The sequence below is a fragment of the Pelophylax lessonae genome (genome assembly GCF_965119305.1).
Source record: "Pelophylax lessonae genome assembly, chromosome: 5".
Taxonomy (NCBI): Eukaryota; Metazoa; Chordata; class Amphibia; order Anura; family Ranidae; genus Pelophylax; species Pelophylax lessonae.
In genome coordinates this window covers 410373454-410397326 of record NC_138772.1, presented here as the reverse complement: position 1 = coordinate 410397326, position 23873 = coordinate 410373454, and the positions used below count along the sequence as shown (strand labels likewise).

The 23873-nt window shown below is 41.0% G+C and overlaps 1 protein-coding gene across 1 annotated transcript in view; it reads right to left on the bottom strand.

Moving 5' to 3' along the window:
* LOC309555628 (desmoglein-1-gamma-like) overlaps window positions 1–20458 on the bottom strand; it is a gene marked incomplete at its 5' end in the record, with an annotated part of 46695 nt that extends 26237 nt beyond the window's left edge. Inside the window, 9 exons of the mRNA XM_082257671.1 lie at window positions 1655–1800; window positions 7766–8037; window positions 8142–8327; window positions 10854–10988; window positions 13225–13391; window positions 14065–14209; window positions 15405–15566; window positions 17070–17210; window positions 20414–20458. Of these exons, the coding sequence (XP_082113797.1) occupies window positions 1655–1800; window positions 7766–8037; window positions 8142–8327; window positions 10854–10988; window positions 13225–13391; window positions 14065–14209; window positions 15405–15566; window positions 17070–17210; window positions 20414–20458 (1399 nt within the window). The remainder of the gene's footprint in view (window positions 1–1654; window positions 1801–7765; window positions 8038–8141; window positions 8328–10853; window positions 10989–13224; window positions 13392–14064; window positions 14210–15404; window positions 15567–17069; window positions 17211–20413) is intronic.
* Window positions 20459–23873: the final 3415 nt, after the last annotated feature.

Here is a 23873-nt window from a genome sequence, read left to right as displayed (position 1 = left end):
CCTTGCCCCGAAATGACTTAAATCGGAAATGATGCCACTGTGATTACGAGGTTAAATCAAGTGCTACTGGAAGCACTTGCAAATTTGACTTTTATATCTTTTATTGCAAAAATGTCAAATAAATGATATCTGTGCAATGATCATTTTTAATCTATTTATTTCATGGGATTCTGAGTATTAACCCACGATTTGGCCAGCCAGATAAAACAAGCTTACTCACTGCATTCAAGGTGAAATATCTCCATACCAGAGAAGGCATACTACAGCTGTTTAGGTCCTGGGGGCTTGATTTGTTCTGGTAAGTGGGTATTACTTACCAAGGTGGTGGAGCATGAAGCACTCATTTATCAGCACTTTATTGGTTCTAAGCACTGATCACTTTTGGGGATACGCAGGAGAACCCCTTTTCTTTATCACATCACAAGAGACTTATGACCTATATACTTTTATGTGAAGTTTCAAAGAATACATTATAAGCATTTATTCATTAAATTATTATATTGTGATGCACAGTTATATGTATTTTTCACATGATATTTTGAATGCACTTTTAGAGATTTGAAAACAAATCAAAAATTCAACAAATTTGAAACTTTCTGAATTTGAAAACTTTTCGAATTTGAAAACTGTTCGAATTAGAAAACTGTTTGAATTAGAAAACTGTTTGAATTAGAAAACTATACGAAATTAATTTGAAAACAGTTCGAATTTGAATTCCGAAAATTTGAATCCATAAGAATGCAAAAAAAACAAAATTTCCGAAAACAAATTAAACGGATTAAACAAATTTAACTAAACAAATTTATGCAAAAAACAATTTAAAACGAAATGAAATTAAACAATTTTTTTTTGTTTGCACATGTCTAGTTAGAATTTCCCTCCCCACTTGGAGACATGGGGAGATCAGCTGCAGCATTTGGCACACAGGGTAAATAGGCAGGCCTCTTAGGTTGCCGCGTCAACGCGTTTCACCCATGTGATTGGTGGGTCTCTATTAGGACTTCTTATTTCCCTATTGCACTTAAGCCTTACAACATGGTCAGGGCTGCATTCTCAGCCTGCTAATTGAACAAATAAAGATTGCCACCAAAGTGATGAATTCATCATTCTGCTTTCCTATCCTCTACCATGTTTTCAGCCTTCGCTGAATTGCACCATGCTGTCAGTCTAACACTGAAAGCAGGCAGGAGAGAAGAGTCATGACTAATCCGTATCTTCATTGTCTAATACACAGTCTGGGTAACCAATAAATTTTTTGGTCAGATTTATTTATATTTTAATACCAAATGGCCCCATCTGAACAGAACAGGCAGGGAGGAGAACATGGAGAAATTTTACTGCTTGGACCTATTTGACTATGTTTGTAACTTTCAGCTATTGTGCTCTATAAGCAACAGACTTTTTTCCAGGAAAGCAGGAAAGGCTAGCCTGTCAAACATTTCAAAATGTGCCTAGAGCTCCACTGGCTGAAAGTATTCATATAACATACTTTATATTTGCAGACTAAAACCAAATTTTCAGAGTGTAGATTGATAAATCTTCTAACAACAATCATAATAATAATTATGTCAAATGCAATCTAAAATTAGAAACTATCAGACGGATTTTCTTTACAACAAAAAAGCATAATACAAGGAGCAGCTTCTCTTATTACCATCCCCTGTAGCAAAGATTGTTCCAGTAAAAGGTCCGTTGATTGTGTCTGGACCATTCCCTCGTGCCATCTCAAAAGTCATTTTGATTTCTCCAGTGGTAGAATCAATTATAAAATATTTACTTGAAGTACTGTCCAATGAATACCTATTAGCAGCACAGAAAACAAACAAAAAAAACAGTACAATAAGGTCCTGAAAAGATCACTTTATGAGTTTATACACTCAGTTTTAAATGCACAATTGAGCATAGTACATGCAGACTGTGTACCAAGCTCCTATAGGTCTTCAAACACCACTTCTTATTGCTGTACATTCTGTACAAAGAGAACTCAGAGAAGGTAAAGCAACTTTATGGGAGGTAAGTTCTGTGTGAATTACACTTCCCTTACTGATGCCTTTCTTGATATATGGCTCCCTAAAGAGTCCATGTCCCTGGGAGAAATGGGTAAACGGATGGAGTTGTGAATTACAGGTTGCATATTTGCAGCAGCCTCCCAAACCTTCCTGTCAAGGCCTAATTTCTGTACCCCATTTCACATCTCTGCACCTCCCACACACATCCCTGCACCTCCTACACACATCTCTGCACCTCCTACACACATCTCTGCACCTCCTACACACATATCTGCACCTCCTACACACATCTCTGCACCTCCTACACACATCTCTGCACCTCCTACACACATCCCTGCACCTCCTACACACTTCTCTGCACCTCCTACACACATCTCTGCACCTCCTACACACATCTCTGCACCTCCTACACACATCCCTGCACCTCCTACACACTTCTCTGCACCTCCTACACACATCTCTGCACCTCCTACACACATCTCTGCACCTCCTACACACATCTCTGCACCTCCTACACACATCCCTGCACCTCCTACACACATCTCTGCACCTCCTACACACATCTCTGCACCTCCCACATACATCCCTGCACCTCCTACACACATCTCTGCACCTCCTACACACATCTCTGCACCTCCTACACACATCTCTGCACCTCCTACACACATCTCTGCACCTCCCAGCATCCTCCATGCTGTGAAGCAAATATTTTTTTCTGATATTTGCTTGCAGATTGCTTCTTCTTGCCCATTATGGTGATGGGCCAGTAAGAATGTGTTTTTCAGCATTTTTTAGCTGCACTTATGGGTAGTGTTGGAGATTTTTTTGTCAGAACAATCAGGCATGACTTAGCCATGACAGGAAGGTTTGGAAGGTGTCTGCACCTTTAGGTGACTGCATTTTCTTTTTGCAGCAGTTTGCCTTTCTTTAGGATCTCTCCCCTTGCACTTCTGCTGCCTACGTCACTTTGCAGTATTCTGGACAGTCCATAAATCACCATAAGTTTCTTATGGCTGAATAATTCAAATCTAACATTGTTAAATGGCGCAGGGACCAGAAGCATGAAAATAGCAACAGTGCACAGCAGAGGCATAACTAGAACCTTAAGGGCCCCGGTGCAAGAAACCATGAAGGGCCCCCATGACCCCATCCTGAGGCCCCTTGCATTGGTCCCAGGACCCTTGCCACTGCTCCCAGGGCCCTTCACTACAGTCCAGCAGTGGGACCCTTTCACATGCTCTACAGTGACCCCCCCTTCCTACATAGTTACCAACCTTTCCAAAAAAATTTCAGGGACACTTTTTTTGTGTTCAGCCAGCCATTGTAGGCACAGAATGTATCTTAATTAGGGGCGGGCATTTAAAATGGATGTTGTTTCACAAGAGGCACCTAATGCCATGCGCCCTTTTACATCTCTACACCCCCAAAAATGCCTCCGTTCCCTTTAGCTTTCCTCCATACCCCTCCGTACATCTCTGTACCTCCCAGATAACCCCTGTACTCCTAGCACACCTTCATACCCCACAGCACACTTATGTACCCCCTTTCACATCACTGCACCTTCTACAAATGTCTGCACCTTCCAGCATCCTCCATATCCCCAGCACCCCTCTGCACCCCACACACCTTTGCACCTCCTAGAACCTTCTGTATCCCCCAGTATGCCTCCATAAACCCAGCAAGCCTTTGGACCCCCTGGTATACCTCTGTTACCCCCAGCACACCTTGGCAACTCCCAGCATGTCTCTGCACCCCCAGCACATCTATGTACTTCGCTGCACATCTTTGCACCCCCTCACACACTCCTCTGCACCTCCTAACATTCTCTATATCCCTCCAGCACACCTTTGTACAATTCAGCAAGCCTTCGTAACAACAAGCACGCTTCTGTACCCCCTAGCACATCTATGAACTCCACTGTACATCTTTGCACCCCATACCCCTAACAATCTTCTGTACCCAGTGGCACATCTCTGCACCCCCAACCCCCCCCCCCCAGCACACCTCTGCACTCCTAGCACATCTCTGTACCTCCTCCCCCAACATACACAACTCTGTACTTTCATTATGCTCTGTACTCCTCATCCCACCAGCACATCTCTGCAACATATTTAAAGAGGAGCTTCGATCACCCCATGGACACCCACCACTGCATATTGATTGATATCTCCCTCTGCCCCTCCAGCCTGCAATTCATGCTATACAGTGGGCAGGGGCCTCAGATCTGTGCAGGCTTCAGCTTCAGTACACAAGTGAGTTGCTCTGGTTATGCACTGAGGCAGGTACCTGCTCGGGTCAGTGGCCCCTTCCCTCTCCACTGTATAGCATGAACTGCTGGCTGGGGGGGGGGGGGGGCAGAAGGAGATGCCAGGCACTACAGAGCTGCCGATCAGATGCTTCCTCCCCACTCCATTGTATAGCGGCAGCACAGAGAGAGTTGACTGGCATGTATGCTTCCTGTCATCTTGGAGGCAGAACGCTGGGACCAGGTTGCAGGTGCAACCTTTGCGACCCTGGTAGTTCCACCACTGGTGCACAGGGAGAGCAGAGATTTGAGAGGTTTGAATCTCCTTTTAAAGAAAACATTCTGGAAAAAAATTCTATACATATAGTACACATGGCACTAACAGAGATGCTTAATTATTCTTCCCAGGATTCTTCTTTAAAGCTGAACTCCGGGATCATCAAATACTGTCTAAATACAAGTGGCATGTGCAATCTTAGGCCTCCTGTACTCTGGGTATTTATAAACGCCACTTTTAGAGGTGTCTTGCATTTTTTTTTCTGCCTCTAAACGCCCCTCATTGTTAGTCTATGTGTTCATGCACACATAGATGTTTGGTGTTTGTTTGCTTTTTTTTCTGCCTGTAGGAGCATATGCCTGTAAACTCCTGAAAAAGCCATCATGTGCATGGACACATTGGGAGGGGTAGATTTACTAAACTTTGTGCACTCAGAATCTGGTGCAGCTGTGCATGGTAGCCAATCAGATTCTAACCTTAGCTTGTTCAATTAAGCGTTGGCAATAAAACCTGGGAAGCTAATTGGCTTCTATGCAGAAATGAGCCTGATTTTGCACTCTCCAGCTTTAGTAAATCCACCCCATGGAGGGGAGTTTCCAGGCAGAAAATAAATTAGAGCTCAAAAAAGCTCAAAAGTCTGTAGGAGCAGCTTCTTTGAGATGCAGTATGCACGCACCCTTAAAGTTTACTAATAGAAGTTGTGTTTTGTGGTCCATGAGAGTTTGATACCTGGCACACATGTCTGAAGGAACAACATTTATATTTTTAGATATGGCACAAAAGCTATTTGCCTATGCTTCCAAAATAGTTTAATATTATTTGCAGAGTACTGCAACAATCTTCCACTTTGTCGAGGAAAAATCCCCAAGGTACATCTAAGGGCTCTTTCACACGGTCCGCCTCCGCAGGCGGATCCGTGTTGCTCAGCGGGGATAGATCCGCGATCCCCGCTGAGCCGGGCGGATGACAGCTCCGTCTCCGCTTGCAGAGCGGAGAGGGAGGTGTCTCATCACCCGCTGCCCTCTATGGGGGATCGGAGGAGAGCGGACCGCTTGTCCGCTCTCATCAGATCCGCTCCGCTCCGATTACTGAACGGATGGAAAAATAGGGTTTCCATCCGTCCAGATTTCAGCACAGGATCGGATGCGGATGGCAGCGGGTGTCAGCGGAGCCCTAAAGTGAATGAGTCCTAAAGTGAATGAGTAAAGTAATTAATTATGCTTACCATACGTGGTAAAGTCTGACCATGCAATCTTCATACAGTCTCCTTTAGATATACCAAAACTATGTAATGTATCCAATAACTTTAAATGCCCTTGCATTTCATAGTTGTTGGTAGATATAAAAGAGATTGTACAGTTAGATTGCAACATGTGGTGAGCTTTAAACTGAGACCATCAAAATAATTGATGTCTTTAATTTAGCAGGAAAAAGGCAAAACATGGTAAAAATAGGCAAAGTACGAATAAGGCCTGGTTCACATTGATGCAATTTTAGATGCAACTTGGATTGCACTGAATCGCCTGACAATGGAAATAACAGTACATCAATGCAACACAGCTGCAATGTGTTTTTTTTTTTTTTTTTGGAAAGGGTCCTTCGCTACTTTGGTATGATTTACAGTACAATTTGGCCCTATGAAATATGTAAACAACATCCAAAATGAAAACAAAGTCGCATCAAAGTCACACTTAATCACACTGAAAATTGGGTCAAAATTGCATCACAGTAGTGTGAACCAAGTGTAGCAGGTTTTCCAGGCATTGAGCCTGATGTGGGTCTGCCATTGTTACCGGTGACACTCTCAGCACATTTGAGCTGTAACCCCAGGTGTGAGAACTGAGACAATGACTATTCCGGCATCTTTGCTTTGTTTTGTTTTATTATATTTAGGGGATGGGAGAAGGGAATGAGTGGGATACTCCTCTGGCTCAACTAGGTACAATTTTGGGACTCTTCTAGAACAATGCCTGTTAGACGCCAGCCGACACTAGTCAACGCTTCCTGATGCTTCAATATACTGTATCACTTAAAACTGTGCTGGAACTTCGACTTTAATTCAGAAGATCCAGGACTGTAGGATACTTGACTTCTTACACTGCTTTGCTCAAAGTCACTGAATAGCTCCCTCCAGCCCTACGCTGGCTTGAGGTAGCTCTTTGTAAATTCCTGTGCTGCTGCAACTCTCAACCTGCGCAGTCCACGCTGTACACTGACTCTTCAGGGCCCAAATTTCAGGCGCCCCTTTAACACTTCAGGGTCCTCAACCTAGGTACCCCCTCTAACACTTCAGGGTCCTCCGACCAGGCACCCCCTTAACAGCTAGCTGACTCTTGGATCCCATAACCTTCTCCGTAATGGTCCCCTCTGACACTAGGTAGAACCCCAGGGGCAATCTACAGTACTCACAACCTTTGTAGGCTTTCCTGGGACTGGACCCCTCTCTCTCTCTGCTGGTTCTCGGCACACCGGATCCCCTTCAGCTCAACTCAGCACCCTCTGGATTCTCAGGCAGCACCCAGAGACATCCGCTTCCTCTGACAGGAGGAGAGACAGCCGTCCTCTAACTCCTGGGACTCTGCTTCCCGCTAAAGATGCTGAGTCATGCACTCCCTTCAAACTTATACCCACTCCTAGAATCCTCTGTGGCAGAATCTGCCTTCTGGGGTAGTTACAAGCCTGAATGTGTCCCTGAATGGCTTTCCTCCACTGCCCTATGAAAAACCTCTCACAGAGCCAGTGGGGAGACTCCCCCCTCAGCAGGCACACCTGAAAGCCATGACACCCTGACCAAAAAGAAATCAGGGCCCTGCTGTTAGGCAGACAAGGCCCACTATGCATTTACCTAGCACCTACCTGTAGGGTGCTACACAAGCATAAGAGTTATCAAGGTGTGGATCTAGTCATGTATATGGGCAGAAGTCACCCTACATGGAGATTTTTTTTAATAAAAGCTCCTGGTAGACATTATTTAATAGCTTGATTACCCTACAATAATAGACCTATAATGACATTACACTGCATTCAGGTCTCTACTTGGTATGTACCTTATGATTAGTAATTTAGAAAAATAGAATATTACAAAAATGAAATCATGGCATGAAGAGGTATAAAAAATGTTTTGGAATATTAGATAAAACAAGCTTATTTAAATCGTTTTGTCATAGATTCAATATCCTTTACATGCTCAGAATCATAGTGAACATATTCAATGCCTAAATCTTTACAGCTTACACAACATTTGTGGCGGCCTGGCCCGTTTCTTGGTTTATAGCTGTAACTTTTGCAAGCACATATTGCAGTAATGCTTCTTGGCTTAAACCCTGAGGGATGTTCAGATTATAATGATTTGGAACAAAAACTGGTCCTTCAATCTCATTTTGTACTTGAACATTAATGCTTGTCATTCTTGCTTGATATTCAGACATCACGGAATAATGAAAAGCTGCTCTGTTGGTCACTAGAAAAGCAAGGTTGGCCATTTGCATTGATTCATAATCAAGTGGCTATTAAAAAAAAAAGAGATAATGTGAAGTTAGAAAGGAAGACAGAACATCAACCACAGTGTTACCTTAAAAAGCCAACTTCAGTATTATGTAGAAATACATACCTTAACAATTCTCAAAATGCCTTCATTTGTCTGAGAATCTGTATCAATCACAAACCACCCGCCATCATTGCCAGACACGATCTCAAACACTGCAATCCAGTTATCAGTGTACATTTCATCGGCATCAAACACTTTCATCCTCAAGTCAGTTAAACCAATCATGTTCTCCGCAAAGCTGACTGAGTACTGAAGAGAAAGACATGCACACTGTTAAAGCAGAACTACACTGCATTTGAGCGCCACAAACCAAAAATACAGTTTCTTTAAAGTAAAACTATAGGCAAAACATTTTTCTTCATTTTTGATAGAGTAATGAAGGGTTATGATCTCTGTCAGATTTATTTGTCTCCATCTGTGTCCCATTGCAGAGAATTCCTTTCACTTCCTGTCCCAAATCCCAAACAGGAAGTGAGAGGAAATCCCTGCAAATTAAGGGAATCCCTTGGGGACCACCAGATCACCAGAACTAGTGTCCCCATTGGAAGTTTTCACCTCTATTAATTTTCTGGGGACAACCCAAAATTTGGGATTTTCTTTTACTTTCACTTCAATGATAATGGTAAACAGTACAAATAGAGAGGAGAAATCTCCCTAACGGGGGCACAAACAGCAATAAAAAATGACAGGGGTTCTAATCCTCTCCACTCTACCCAAAAATAAAAAATAAAAAAAAGCTTTGCCCTATACTTTAAGTTTTATTATTCAAAGCCAATTCATCCATCTGTGTCTCTATGCTTTATTTTGCTGAGAAATCCCTTTGAAAACACCCCCTAGCTTTTTTTCTGTCCATGGCCATCTCGAGTATGGACAGAAGATTCATGTAGCATTTACTTTCTGGAATCCACCTGCCTTTAGTTCAGGCATGCATACAGAAGGGTGTACTTAGCTGAGAAAACCCCCTCTTGAAGACTCCTGGGGTGTATAACATTATTGGCCCAGGCCTGAAAATCAGGAAGAAATGTAGGAATGTAAAAAAAAAAAAAAAACCTCATAAAACAAGTAAATATGATATACTTTCATATCTATTTACAGAAACTAGTAGCATAAGGATTAAAATAGTCAATGTTGATTGAGAGAGTGAAATTCCATCTTAAATGTCTCAGTTCTTGGTTTTTTAGCGTAGTATTAAAAAAATGTGTTTTCTGGAAAAAGAGGCTTATAAATACTTTTTGAAGAAATACTTAACTATGACAAATGTCAGTACAGGGCAAGCTATACAAGAAAACATATCTTCACACTTTGATAAAAGGTTCATTATAATTTGTGAGCCAAACCAGGAGGTGAGTGGCCAGCATTACCATTTATGCACCAAGGCACTTTTTTAAAGCACCAGCACCTGGTTTTCTGATAATAACACAGCTTAGAACATATCACCTATTTGTTATGAACTTCTGTGCACCTATTTCTATTTCACACTAGTGGATGCATATGTGTGACTTTTTATTTGCACAAGCACTCATTGGGACAATAGTCATTTATTATAACCATTGTTTTATCCACTGATATAGTTTTTATCACCTGGAATATATTTGTTATCACATTAATTAAGAGCACTTGCACTTTGATTGTGATACAATTTTATATGTATTTATTCATTCACAGACATATATATTTTTGTTTATTGACACATTTTGTGATTATTTATCCTTTGGCTCTACATAATTTATATATTTTTATATCTTCACACTTGCTTGGTGTTCGCATTACACATGCCAGGTATCACCACGAACGTTAGAGCTAAAGCAATAATTGCAGTGCTAGACCTCTTCTTTAACTTTAAACAGGTGACCTGTAAACATTTTTAAAGCATCGCATATGGAGATTTTTATGTTCCGTAGTTTGTCTCTATTCCACGAGCGTGCGCAGTTTTAAAGTGTGACATGTTAGGTATCTATTTACTTGGCATAACATCATCTTTCAAAATTTACAAAAAAAAATTCAGGAATATTTTGCGTTTTGTTTTTCTTCTAAATTCATTAAAGTGTATTCTTTCCCAATTCTTTGCGTTTGAAAAACGGCTGCGCAAATACCATGTAACATAAGAAATTGCAATGTTTGCCATTTTATTCCCTAGGGTCTCTGCTAAAAAAAAATATATAATGTTTGGGGGTTATAAGTAATTTTCTAGAAAAAAATACTGATTTAAACATGTAAACAAAAAGCTTCAGAAAAGGCCAGGTCTTCGAGTGGTTATACAATGTATAATGTCTTATGTAGGCTCCTCTTATGGGACAGGGGTGTAACTACAGGGGTTGCAGGGGTTGCAATTGCTACCGGGCCCCATGGTCAAGGGGGCCTGTGTGGCTCCCCTGTACACCTAGATAGGAGGGGTGGCGGGGGGAGCATGTAGAGAAATCACTGTCCTCCTTTTTCCTCCTGTAGCTGCAGGAGGAAAATTGAGGAAATTGGTTCCTCTGTATGCTGCCTCCACCACTCCTCCTATCCAGTTCACTTGTGTTCTGCTATCTTTGGGCCCCTGTGTGCTCCCCTGGTCCCCCCCCCCACTGTGCTCCCCCCAGGCTTGAAGGGAAGGGCCCTGGCCAGGGGTCCGGGGGGCCCTTCATGGTTTCTTGCACTGGGGCCCTGAAGGTTCTAGTTACGCCTCTGTTATGGGAAGTAATATGACTAGCAACTTGATCAGTTTAATTGATGGAAATATGATCTAACTTTCTTTATGCATTCCTGGGAAATATAGCTTTCAAAACTACTTACCGACTCAAATTCAAGTACAGGAAAGTTGTCGTTCACATCTAGAATTTGGATGTCGGCACCACACTGCCCAGAAAGTCCACCAGCTCCTCCGTTCAAGTCTGAGCCACTAACCATAAGGCTGTAACTACTATATGTCTAGAACATAGAAGAAAAGTGAAATAACATGTGCTCTTCTAAACTAAAGAAAATTACAGTCTTTTTTTCTAAGTATAAGGAAGCTTTTCTCTGTATATCCATTGGCCATATACAGTATTGCCCTTTTTAAATATTAATGCAGACATCTCATAAAAGTGCATTCACATGTATGTTGTCACAATACTTTAAGCCTGAATTGTATCAGTAAAACAAGAAAACGTTCTGTGTAACAGGGATAGTGTTAGAACAAGGGTATTCATTTGGGAGCCAAAGTTTTTGTGCCTACAGGTTTCATCGATGAACTGACTATCATAAATGTATGTGGTTTATATATGGTATGGCAATACCTAGATTATTCATTTATCTTTATTATTTCACATTTTTTCTTTTATTTTTGTGTTCACATTTACTAACAAACCAAGCTGTCCAGGAAAAGTGACAGGGAATAGGACAAACTAAAACCCTGCCAGGGGGTACCTGAGCAATTACAGAAACTGCTTCATTTTAAAATGAGTTTGAAAGAATTAAACAATGTCACTAAAAGATACCTATTGTAAGAGCACCTAACAGTGCTACTGTCATGTTTGTCAGACAACTTAAGCTGGCCATACATTATACATACATTACATACATTATACATACATTACATACATTACATACATTATACAATTTTCTTACAATTTTCTGTACAATTTTCTGTACAATTTTCTTGAAATGTACCTTCAACTATGTAGTACAAAGGCCTGCCTAATTGGATACAAGTGAAATTGTTGTTTAGCTTTGACCTCATATTATGTGGTTTGTGGTAAATCTAACAGAAAATTGTACAAGAAATTTGAACATGTATGGCCAGCCTAAGTCTGTATGTAAATGTAGAGAAAAAAAATGTATATAAGCATGTAAAATAAAAAGTGATATGATATAAATAACTATAATACCATAATTACATGTATTAAAGGGTATCTATCTATCTATCTATCTATATATATATATATATATATATATATATATATATATATATATATATATATATAAAATATATATATATATCAGCTTACAAGTTCTTAGATGTACCGTTAGTTTTCTTTTTTCAGTCCAATGTGCCCCTATGTTTTTACCTGGTGATCCCACCAGTAACGCACGTCCTATCCTCATTCCACCGTATTTATGAAGGAGCAGTGTTATCACCATATTTATGAAGGAGCAGTGTTATCACCCTAGGCTGCTCTACTAATTTGGACTACGAAGTCCTCCTCTCTTGATCTCTCATACATGTGGGCAGGGGGGGTTATCCTTTACAGAACATAGCTTGAATAACAGTTTATGATGTTTATATTTTTCAGTTTAATTCACTGAAAGTTACAACAGAAATGGAAGATCCATGGGTATTCTCAATACTTCCTAAATATCTACTTATCTTGAAACAAGGAAACTAATGCAGCCACTACATTTAGGTCTGGTGAGCTGCAAAGCTTTGTTTTTAGTTTTGAAAAGAATAGGGAAGGGTTAGCATTTTTTTTTTACAGACAAAAATGCAGAGCCACAACCAAAGTGAGAGTTCAAATGCAAGTTTGATCCCATTAAAACAGGTTGATATGATCCTTTGGAAATGTCAATACATTTCAGGGGGCACTAAACATATAGAGCTCTGTGAGCACTTTTATTTTATTAAGTCCAACTCCTACTTTTATCATTATATGCTAACTCCTGATGAACCTTTTAAACTTTTTCAATTAATTAAAACACTTATTTGGACTCTCACTTTAGTTGTGGTGATCTATATCTTAATCAATAAAACAAAACAAGGCTTCTAACCCTCTCACAATACAAACATTTAGGTTAGTCATACAATTTAGGCCTTTTTACGCCTAGCTGTTATTAATTTAAATTTTTTTTTCACAAAATAATGTTTGTATTAGCTTTACCAGCTGAAGTCTGATTACATTTTTGACAGTGGCCACAGCCCTATGATGATAATATAAGTTTTTCACAAGGCCAAGACATAGGACTAGACTTTAGGCACTGCCTCTAGAATCCTTTTCAATAAACATTACTGCTAAGATGGAACACAGATCAAGTGTCTGAATGTGCATTCCGATACCTGAATAGCATCTGCTGCATGCATTGCATCATATGATACATTGGAAGTCCAAACTTCTCAGCTGCACCCTAGTGTAAGAGATGCCATAGACAAGTATAAAACTGGCAAAAAAAATACTGTATATAGGGAATATACCTCTCTGTCGAGAAAATTAGATATTGTGAAGACTTCACCAGTGTACTGATTTATAATAAACATTGGGGGATCCGAAGGACTCTGAGAGAGAATTTTATAAGCGATTTGAGAATTTACAGTATTTTGTTCATCGGCATCAAAAGCACTGAGTTGCATCACCATCGTGCCTAAATTGGACAGACAAAATAATAACAAGTCAGAAAACATGTATATATTTTTGGCTGTAAGGTATGGAAAGGCAGCATAATATATAGTGTTTGCTTTTCAATTGATTATTATAATCAGGATTTTTTTTTTTCACATAGGTGACATGCTAAATGATTATCTCCCCTGATTTTCTTTTTTTTTTTGTTTTGTAGTCTTGATATTTGAATAGTCATTTACTTTTATCCTTAAGAAAATGCGGTTCTCTTGAAAGGCCAAATCCCACTGATACCTTCACCACACTACCCCACAGCTCCACCGATCTGTTGGAGCCCTTGAAAATACCCAATATTTTCAGGAATGGTGGAGCATGTGACCTTATCTTTTGCATGCAGTGCAATGGCATGTTAATGGTCAATCTCAGGGACTGAAAGGAAGGACATGGGGCAGGGAGGAATGTCATAATCCCTGTGTAAGCTCCGACATGGAGCTCATAGGGATTAGACTTGAAAAAAGGAACAGAGCAACAGGGGAGCACAGGGAAGGTAACTATCAGCTATCAAGCTTTTAAACTAAATCTAAACATTGAACAGCAGCAACAAGACTAAGTGTAATGTATGGTGTGGTCCACCAAACACATTTTAATCCAACATGGCCTAAAATGCTAATTTGTAAATAAAAAAATGTGACTCTTACTTGCTTGGCATCTCTCTTCCACTGAACCAGCAAATATAGCTTCACCGAATATTGGTGGATTGTCATTAATATCTTGAATTTTGACAGTCATCTTTAGAGGCTTTTCTACTTCTTGGCCACTTGCGGTCACAGCATGGACTGTTATCTGGGTAAACATTGGTATACAAATTTAGCCATAGCTCTGTTCACTTAGTCTAGCAGTTAAACCAAACAGAACATTATCATTTTAAAACATACTCTTCAACTATTACTTTATTATTGCAAGCCATTCCCTTTAACCCCATTTGATAGCATGGACATTGATAGAACAGTACTGAGATGTTGATTTTGCATCTTTGAACTAAATTACAAATGGTAAAGCAAAGTTATAGAGAAAGAATATGGAGGGCACCATTGCAGACATCTACTTCTGAAAATAAGTTACCTGATTGTCAAGGTAATCCTATGGCTTCAGAGCTTTAAGGCACTGAATTAGGATAAGTATGGTGACATTTTTTTGACAACCAGAGGACTATTTTTCTTAGAAGGAGGTACAGGTTTCTACTAGTATTAACAAAAAACACACAAGGACCATGGGGCAAGGTTGGAACCAAATTCCATGTTGCCCCTAGAAGGCAGCTCCTGAGCTAATTCTAACGTTTCCTTCTAATAGGAAGCTTCCCTGCAGCTTTTCCGATGCTTGGCAGGCAGTTCTGACGGTAGAGGTTAATGGAGAAACTCTCATCAATCATATTTTGTATTTTGCCCTTTCCAACACCATAAAAAACCAAGAAGAAACGGAGGGTCTATATGTTATAGATAGATATGGTAACCACCAATTGTCATCTAGTAAACTTGATAAATTAATTCGCTTTTTATACTTTTTTCTTGTATCCTCTCCCTGACAGAGCAGAAGTGCCAGAATGAATGTTAGGATGTAAAGCCATCATATTCCCTGCCTAATCCTGTGTTGATAGCAGATGCTCAAAATTGTCATATAACAAAGCATTATTTTTTATGTTGACTATCTTTCAGCTGCAGTAAGAATATGACAATTTAACCTCCTTCATTAGCACAGACAAAATACTGACAATCAGCTCTGAGCTCAGACAGCAGAAATGTCAGCATCCAAAGTGGCTTTACAGCTTGACACTCCCATGTTTCTGCTTTGACAGGGAGATAATACAACTGCAAAGCAGCATATGCAGCTACCCCTGGAAAATAGGCCTGAACTGCTAAAACAACTTAGGAGTAGAGATTCAGACTACATTCCTGACCAATTCTCACATAAATACAGTTGTAAGGTTATCTGTTATTATTTTAAATACAGTTAAAATGTGAAACATAGTAGTTTAACTTACATATAAAAAAGGCATTTGTTCACGGTCAATACGGGCATCAGTCACATTCAAGTATCCTGTTTTAGCGTCCATAATAAACACATTGAAAGGTGGTTGATCCACTCCTTGTCCAGTAATTCTATAAAGTATAACACCCTTCTTTACCTCCAAATCAGAATGAACCTTTTAAGACAATAGAAAAGAAAACAATGTTATATTTTACAGTAATATTTACAATGGTGCACTAGTGCTGTTAGACAAACATAGATTCAATTACTACCTCTCTTCTCCAATTCAGAGAAGAGGAGGATCTGTATGCTCTTTATTTCTAAAATTGCAAGACATTGTGAGGAACTGCATAATGAATAAACAAGGGGTGCAAATTATAGGCTCCATATAATAATAAGTACAAATATGTGACACAGGAGACTTCATTAAATTGGGAGTGAAACTCCTTTGTAAGTTTTTTACCTATAGGTAAGCCTATATTAAGGTTTACCTTAGGTACAGTAAATATCTTCTAAACATGCACTGTTTAGGAGATATTTACTTTAGATGCAGCCGGTGATGTCACCAGTGCATGTGCATTGAAAGAACGGCATACCCATGACCTTCAGAGCTGCGCCTTAAACAGTGACTCCTGTGCGCATGTGTGGGAGTGAGGTCATCGCCAGCTTGGCCATACATTTAGCCGAAGTGAACCCAGAAGGGTGACCGGGTGAAGATGGAAGCACCTTCAGCTGTGACAGCGAGCCACTGGACGGCTTTGTTTTTAGACAAGCATGTCATAATGAGCTAGTATTCGATGCATACTAGCACATTATGACTTAGGCCCCTTTCACACGGACGCACCACCCGATGGAGTCTGTTCTGCTCAGCAGGGGATCGATCCGTTGATCCCCACTGAGCAGGCGGATGACAGCTCCATCTCCGCTCTGTGTGCAGAGACGGAGCTGTCAGATCCCCGCTGTCCTCTATGGGAAATCGGATGAGAACGGACCGCCTGTCCGTTCTTATCCGATCCCATCCGATCCGATCCTCCAGACGGATGGAAAATAGGGTTTCCATCCATCTAGATTTCATGGACAGGATCTGAATCGGATAGCAGTGGGTGTCAGCGGAGATGTCTTTCAACTGCTGCAGAGAGCCGCACAGGGCTTCCTTCTGTAATTGCTCCTCTGCATGACCGCACCGATTCCCTGTGCTGTTGGGGCCCCCCTGTGTGCCTTGGCCCCCTACAGGAGGACTGGTGGGCACCCCCTATCAGCAGCCCTGGGTGCAGCACACTGGGATCAATGTGCTGATAATGAGACGACTGCTAACAGGTAGTGAGATCTCTCAGTAAAAAGGTTTTAGGCAGGGTTCACACTTTTGCGAATTGGATGCGGGTTTCCCCCCATCCAATTCACATGACAGGAGACTGTGCCTGGCTCTCAATGGAGCCGGTGCACACAGCTCCGTGTCGGCTGCGGAGTGCTTTGCAGAAAAGTTCTGTATGTCTTCTAGTCCGTTTTCATTCGGTCAAAAATTCAGACCTAATTCGGACCTTAAACGGTGCACAGGGACACACTGGACCCCCTGCTGCAAGCCACTCTAAATTCAATATGAACCTAGCTTTAATCTCTATTGTATCCACAGCCCAAGTGTGAAAAAAGTTGCATTTGTTGATCCCAATGTACTCCATACCTTTGCTATAGGATTCCTGTATCTGTTATCTTCTTCTTCTCTCATACCCAATGGAGGTACGACCCATGTACGCTTTGGGCGTGTGCTATATTGGACTTCCTGCCATGTGATGTTTCCATGTTTGTCTTTTCCTTTATTTACCTGCAAAAAAATGGGACATGGCAGAAGAATAAACACGTGATCCTTTTCTTATCCACCCAAAATCAGTAATATTCATTTTATCTATATAAGAACCTTAAAACATGTATTCCAATGATTAGCCTTACTCTAGGTAAACACTAAGTACACACTAGGCACAAAGTTACCTATAAATTAGTTTGTCATTTTATTTTATATGTTCCTGGTTTTTCGACAATATGAATACCGTATATACTCGAGTATAAGCCGAGTTGTTCAGCACATTTTTTTGTGCAGAAAACGTCCCCCTCGGCTTATACTCGAGTCAAGAAAAAAAAAAAAAGTCCCTGGCCGCTCCGACGTGCTTAAGCTTTAAAAATGGCGCCGCCCGGCGCATACATACTCATACGCTCGGGAGAGGCCGGGAATAGCCGCAAGTATACCAGCGGTGGCGGCGCGTGCGCAATGAAGTGTCGGCGCCGGGCGGCGCCATTTTTAAAATGGAGGCGCCTCTGGAACAGGTAAGTGAAACAGCTGCACTACCTGCCATTATGCAGGGCTGCGGGCATACTACAAGGGATGCAGTGCTGCGGGCAAGGTCCACCTGTACCATGCCCACAGCACTGCATCTCCTGTAGTATGCCCACAACCCCGGATCCTCTTGTACCATGCCAGTCACCCTGCATTCTCCTGTACAATGCCAGTACCCTGCATTCTCCTGCACCATGCCAGTACCCTGCATTCTCCTGTACCATGCCAGTACCCTGCATTCTCCTGTACCATGCCAGTACCCTGCATTCTCCTGTACCATGCCAGTACCCTGCATTCTCCCGTACCATGCCAGTACCCTGCATTCTCCTGCACCATGCCAGTACCCTGCATTCTCCTGTACAATGCCAGTACCCTGCATTCTCCTGCACCATGCCAGTACCCTGTATTCTCCTGCACCATGCCAGTACCCTGCATTCTCCTGTACCATGCCAGTACCCTGCATTCTCCTGTACCATGCCAGTACCCTGCATTCTCCTGTACCATGCCAGTATCCTGCATTCTCCTGCACCATGCCAGTCACCCTGCATTCTCCTGTACCATGCTCGCCGCCCTGCATTCTCCCCCTAGGCTTATACTCGAGTCAATCATTTTTCCCATCTTTTTGTGGTAAAAGTAGGGGCCTCGGCTTATACTCGGGTCGGCTTATACTCGAGTATATAATGGCCTGCTAAAAGTATGCTTTTTAGGTGCAGTACAAAGACCAAAAATGAAACGTGGATAAACTTTCCTTACCTGCACATTCCAGTTACAACTGCACTGCAAACATATCTAAAAAGAAAAAATAAACATTGGTTAGTATTTAGGTGGTGCACTCATATAAAGATTTTTAAGCTGCAGTACTTTCTGTGTCTCTGATCAGGAACAGGCATACCGATCAGAAAAGTCAAAAGAAATTTCATCAGTTCTAAAACACATACTTATTCTTGGTATATGAATTAAATCAGTGATTAAAAAGGATCAACACGCCTATGTAGATCTCATTACAAGTTTTTTTTTTTTAAAAGTATGTAAGGTCAAAACTTTTTGTTTCGTTTTGGATAGAGTAAGAAATGTTTATGGGACAGTAGTCAGGATCTTGATATACCCTCTAAAATTAGAATAAAAAACTTATGTACATGCTTCTATTTTTAAAAAAGACAAAGACTCAGAAGACTTGGCTTAAAATTGGCCGCGGCCCTTTATTACTGGCTAAACTTCAATAAATAACGAATCAATAAATTTTATTAAAAACTCCAGACAACCCAGCCATTACAGCTCAGGCTGCATCAATAAATAAAATAATTATTTTTCAAAAGACAAACTCCCATGCTCAATAACATACTAGTCCCCCCTTGCATAGTTGCAAGAGTGACCTTCCACATAACAAACAGCCGCGACATAAGGGGAGGGAGGGTTGGGAAACTCCAATGTTGAGTGCTGTGAGGTGAATGAGCCCCTCAGGTAATGCAAGCTCCTTATATAACCTATTGGCATGCTCTCGAAATTCCTGAGATACCTTCCCACTTTTCTGACTAACTGACCTATCACCTGACAGACTGCCTAAACTCCACCCTTAACCACAATATCTCCAGGCAGGTTCCCTGAGGTAAATTCTACCTGCTATCTTCCTGCCTAAACCTGACTGGAAATAATCTGACCTGCCACTTATCCCATGAGAAAAAGGGGGGCATATAAAATGCCCCTTTTTCTTTCATTCTCCCTGTTTGTTGTTTGTTTGTCTATGTCTTGTTGAGAAGCTTTTTCTTAAGTTCCTGTCCCAGAAAAAGAACAGGAAGTAAAAGGAAATCTCCCCAGAGCAAAGTGATGTCTCCTCTTAGACAGTTTTCACCATAACTGGTATTATCATTGGAAGATTTCCCCTCACCTTGCCGTCCTATGAAAACTCAAACATTTTGGACTTAACATTATTTTCTGTACTGGGGCAATGGTCACCACAAAACAAACAACAATACAAAAAACTTTCATGGGTTCTAACCTTTTCACCTTATATCTAAAAATGTTATTACACACACTTAAAGGGGCATATTTATAAAGAAGTGAATGTGGCAGTTACTAAACATTCACTGTAAGTGAATCAATCACTGTAACATCATACGTTTATTAGAGATTCTTTTGCAGCGAGTGTTGGGTGAATGCCACATTCACTGCTTTATATATATATATATATATATATATATATATATATATATACATATACAGTATCTCAAAAAAGTGAGTACACCCCTCACATGTTTGTAAATATGTTTTTATATCTTTTCATGTGACGACACTGAAGAAGTGACACTTTGCTACAATGTAAAGTAGTGAGTTTACAGCTTGTATACCAGTATAAAATGTTTCTGTCCCCTCAAAATAACTCACAGCCATTAATGTCCAAACTGCTGGCAACAAAAGTGAGTACACCCCTAAGAGAAAATGTCCAACTTCGGCCCAAAGTGTCAATATTTTGTGTGGCCACCATTATTTTCCAGCACTGCCTTAACCCTTTTGGGCATGGAGTTAGCCAGAGCTTCACAGGTTGCCACTGGAGTCCTCTTCCTCTCCTGCATGACGACATCATGGAGCTGGTGGATGTTAGAGACCTTGCGCTCCTCCCCCTTCCATTTGAGGATGCCCCACAGATGCTCAATAGGGTTTTGGTCTGGAGACATGCTTGGCCAGTCCATCACCTTTACCTTTAGCATCTTTAGCAGGGCAATGGTCAGTATGTCACAGTACATGTTGACATTCATGGTTCCCTCAATGAACTGTAGCTCCCCAGTGCCGGCAGCACTCATGCAGCCCCAGACCATGACACTCCCACCACCATGCTTAAATGTAGGCAAGACAAACTTGTCTTTGTACTCCTCACCTGGTTGCTCCAACTCAAGCTTGACACCATCTGAACCAAATAAGTTTATTTTGGTATCATCAGACCACAGGGCATGGTTCCAGTAATCCATGTCCTTAGTCTGCTTGTCTTCAGCAAACTGTTTGCGGGCTTTCTTGTGCATCATCTTTAGAAGAGGCTTCCTTCTGGGACAACAGCCATGCAGACCAATTTGATGCAATGTGCGGCGTATGGTCTGAGCACTGACAGGCTGACCCCCCACCTCTTCAACCTCTGTAGCAATGCTGGCAGCACTCATACGTCTATTTCCCAATGACAACCTCTGGATATGATGCTGAGCACGTGCACTAAACTTCCTTGGTCGACCATGGCGAAGCCTGTTCTGAGTGGAACCTGTTCTGTTAAACTGCTGTATGGTCTTGACCACTGTGCTGCAGCTCAGTTTCAGGGTCTTGGCAATCTTCTTATAGCCTAGGCCATCTTTATGTAGAGCAACAATTCTTTTTTCAAATCCTCAGAGGGTTCTTTGCCATGAGGTGCCACATTGAACTTCCAGTGACCAGTATGAGAGAGTGAGAGTGATAACACCAAATTTAACACACCTGCTCCTCATTCCCACCTGAGACATTGTAACACTAACGAGTCACATGACACCGGAGAGGGGAAAATAGCTAATTGGATATAAATTGGACATTTTCACTTAGTGTACTCCCTTTTGTTTCCAGCAGTTTAGACATTAATGGCTGTGTAATGAGTTATTTTGAGGGGACAGCACATTTACACTGTTATACAGGCTGTACACTTGCTACTTTACATTGTAGCAAAGTGTAATTTCTTCAGTAAGATATAATAAAATATTTACAAAAATGTGAGGGGTGTACTCAATTTTGTGAGATACTGTATATGCCTCTCATATCCATTTATTTTAGAAATCACAAATGACTTATTATTGAAGGCTGATCTTTGTGAAAGCAAGTCTTCTAGACACAGGTTTTAAAATTCTTACTGAAAAAATCATTTTCTATGTTCTTCAAACAATGAAAATTTGAACTCTGCCGTATACTATAAAGCTGGCCATACATGGATGGAAATTTGGCTGGTTCAATGGGGATACATTTCTATCCATTTGTGGTCACTCTACCAATTGACTTTGTTTCAACCTCCCTATTGGAAACAAACTATACGATCAGCATTAAAGGCTCTAAGTTGTGTATTCTGACAGCAGGAGAGTCTACCTGCTATTAGAATAGAGTAGGGCAATGGGGAGGATTCCCCCATCCACCTGAATTGTGTGGATGGGGGAATCGTGTCATTTTTTTTCTCCTTCAGCCAGCTATTTATCGCCAGCTTTATAAGTCACATTTCCATAAGTAAAGTTACAGTTATAACTATTCAGAAGGAGGTAGAAAATGGTCGGACATGGCAGTTGTTGTTGATGGGGATGGGTGTCCCTGTTTGTTAACCCATTGGCAATCTTGAAAAACTTCAGAAATGGATCTCCGGATTGGAACCATATTAAAAACAATGCTTTATCTTGCTTGAAAATGTCTTTTTTTTTTTGTCTGCACTGTATTCATCTGATTGGTTGAAGATGCTTTTTAATAGGCATTTACCGTTACTGTATCTTAAGAGGTTTTTCAACTTTTTTTATAGAAAAAAAATAGAACAGTTGCTTTTTTAATCATCAAACTTTTCAGCTGAATTCAAGGTAAGAATAAAAAGCACCTTTGACATATTGTAACACAAACAATAAACAGACATTTGCATGTAACAAAATGCTGCCAACCTTGAAGATGCTGTAATGTTTATATGAGCTGCCACCAGCTCCAACTCAATTCGGTATAGAACACATACATATTAGCATGCTGGAATGCATATAGAAAAACAATTACCCTTATAGTTAGAACAATATAGGATTGTTGCTAAGGGTGGCATAGATTATTTACCCAATTTTTATGATGTTATGTTTTTAACCACTTCCCGCAAACCGACGTACCTGTACGCCTGACGCGCCTAAACGTATACAGCATTAAAGCGGTAGTATCCCGCTTTTTGACACTTTTATAATAATAAGGCTTACCTGTAGGTACAATTAATATCTCCTAAACTGGCACGGTTTAGGAGATATTTGCAGTGCATGCAGCCGCTCACGCAAGCGGCGCATGCGCTCTGAAGGTCCGGGGGGACCTTCAGTTTTCCTTGCCGGGAGCTTTCCGGAAAATCACTCCCACGCGCATGCGCGGGAGTGACGTCATCGCGGCTCCGGCCAATCACAGCGCCGGAAGCCGCCAAACCCGGAAGAGACGCAGAGGGATCATGGCAGCGCCCGCAGCGGTGTCCGGGGGTCCGTGTCGGGGCTTCGTTCTAAGGTAAGTAATACATAATGAGCTAGTATGCGATGCATACTAGCTCATTATGCCTTTGTCTTGCAGGTTTTATTATTTTTTTTTTTCCGGGTTTACAACTGCTTTAAGCCACCTCAAACATTTTTAAGCTGTAGTAGTTGGATTTGAGAGTGGAAAATATAAGAGGGCAGAGAAAGGCTGCTAAACCCTAACGCTGCTAAACGTGGATAAAAGCCAATGCAAAACGCTTCTAAAAGCGCGTTTTTACAGCTGCTTTTCCCTGGCGTTAGAACTGGCTTTGCAGCTTGTTTTTTTAAATGCCCTGTGTGCATGAGACCTTATGTTTAAGGTCATCTGTTATATCTTGTGCCATCAGTATGAATAGTTTGAACAAAGTAACAGGTTTGTTTTAAAGGGTAGAAATTACATATGGTCCCTGTGCTCCCTTGCTGCTGTGATCTATTAACACTCTTATTGTTTTCCAATATTGCAGTGTTGGATTGCCTGAGTTACCAATGGTTAGGCCACAGCCTTCTGAAATAGAAGTAAGGAGTAGCTTGGTCAGTCTCGGGCGAGGAGATTTCTGGGCGCTGTGAAACATTGGATTGTGGAGAATGTTTATCCATGCTGTTTCCCTAAAGCAAATTTGCAACTATGTCTAGTATAAGCATGTGTTTGCTTTAAGATTTCTTTAGCACTGTAAATCACAATGAAGGGAAAAAAACCCCAACAAATTAAAAAACACGGTTTAAAAAGTTTATACATAAAAAAATAGAGAGAGCACTGGTGAAAATGTAGAGAAATTGCCAATAGCCGTAAGTCAGGCAAATATTCTGTTTGATTGCTTGGGATAGCTTGTCATGTTTTTGTAAACCATCCCATGTTCTATATAGATGATCTTGCTTAGGTATAAGCAGAGAAAACTCCGGGATGTGTACTAGCTGGGCATAGGCAGACCTG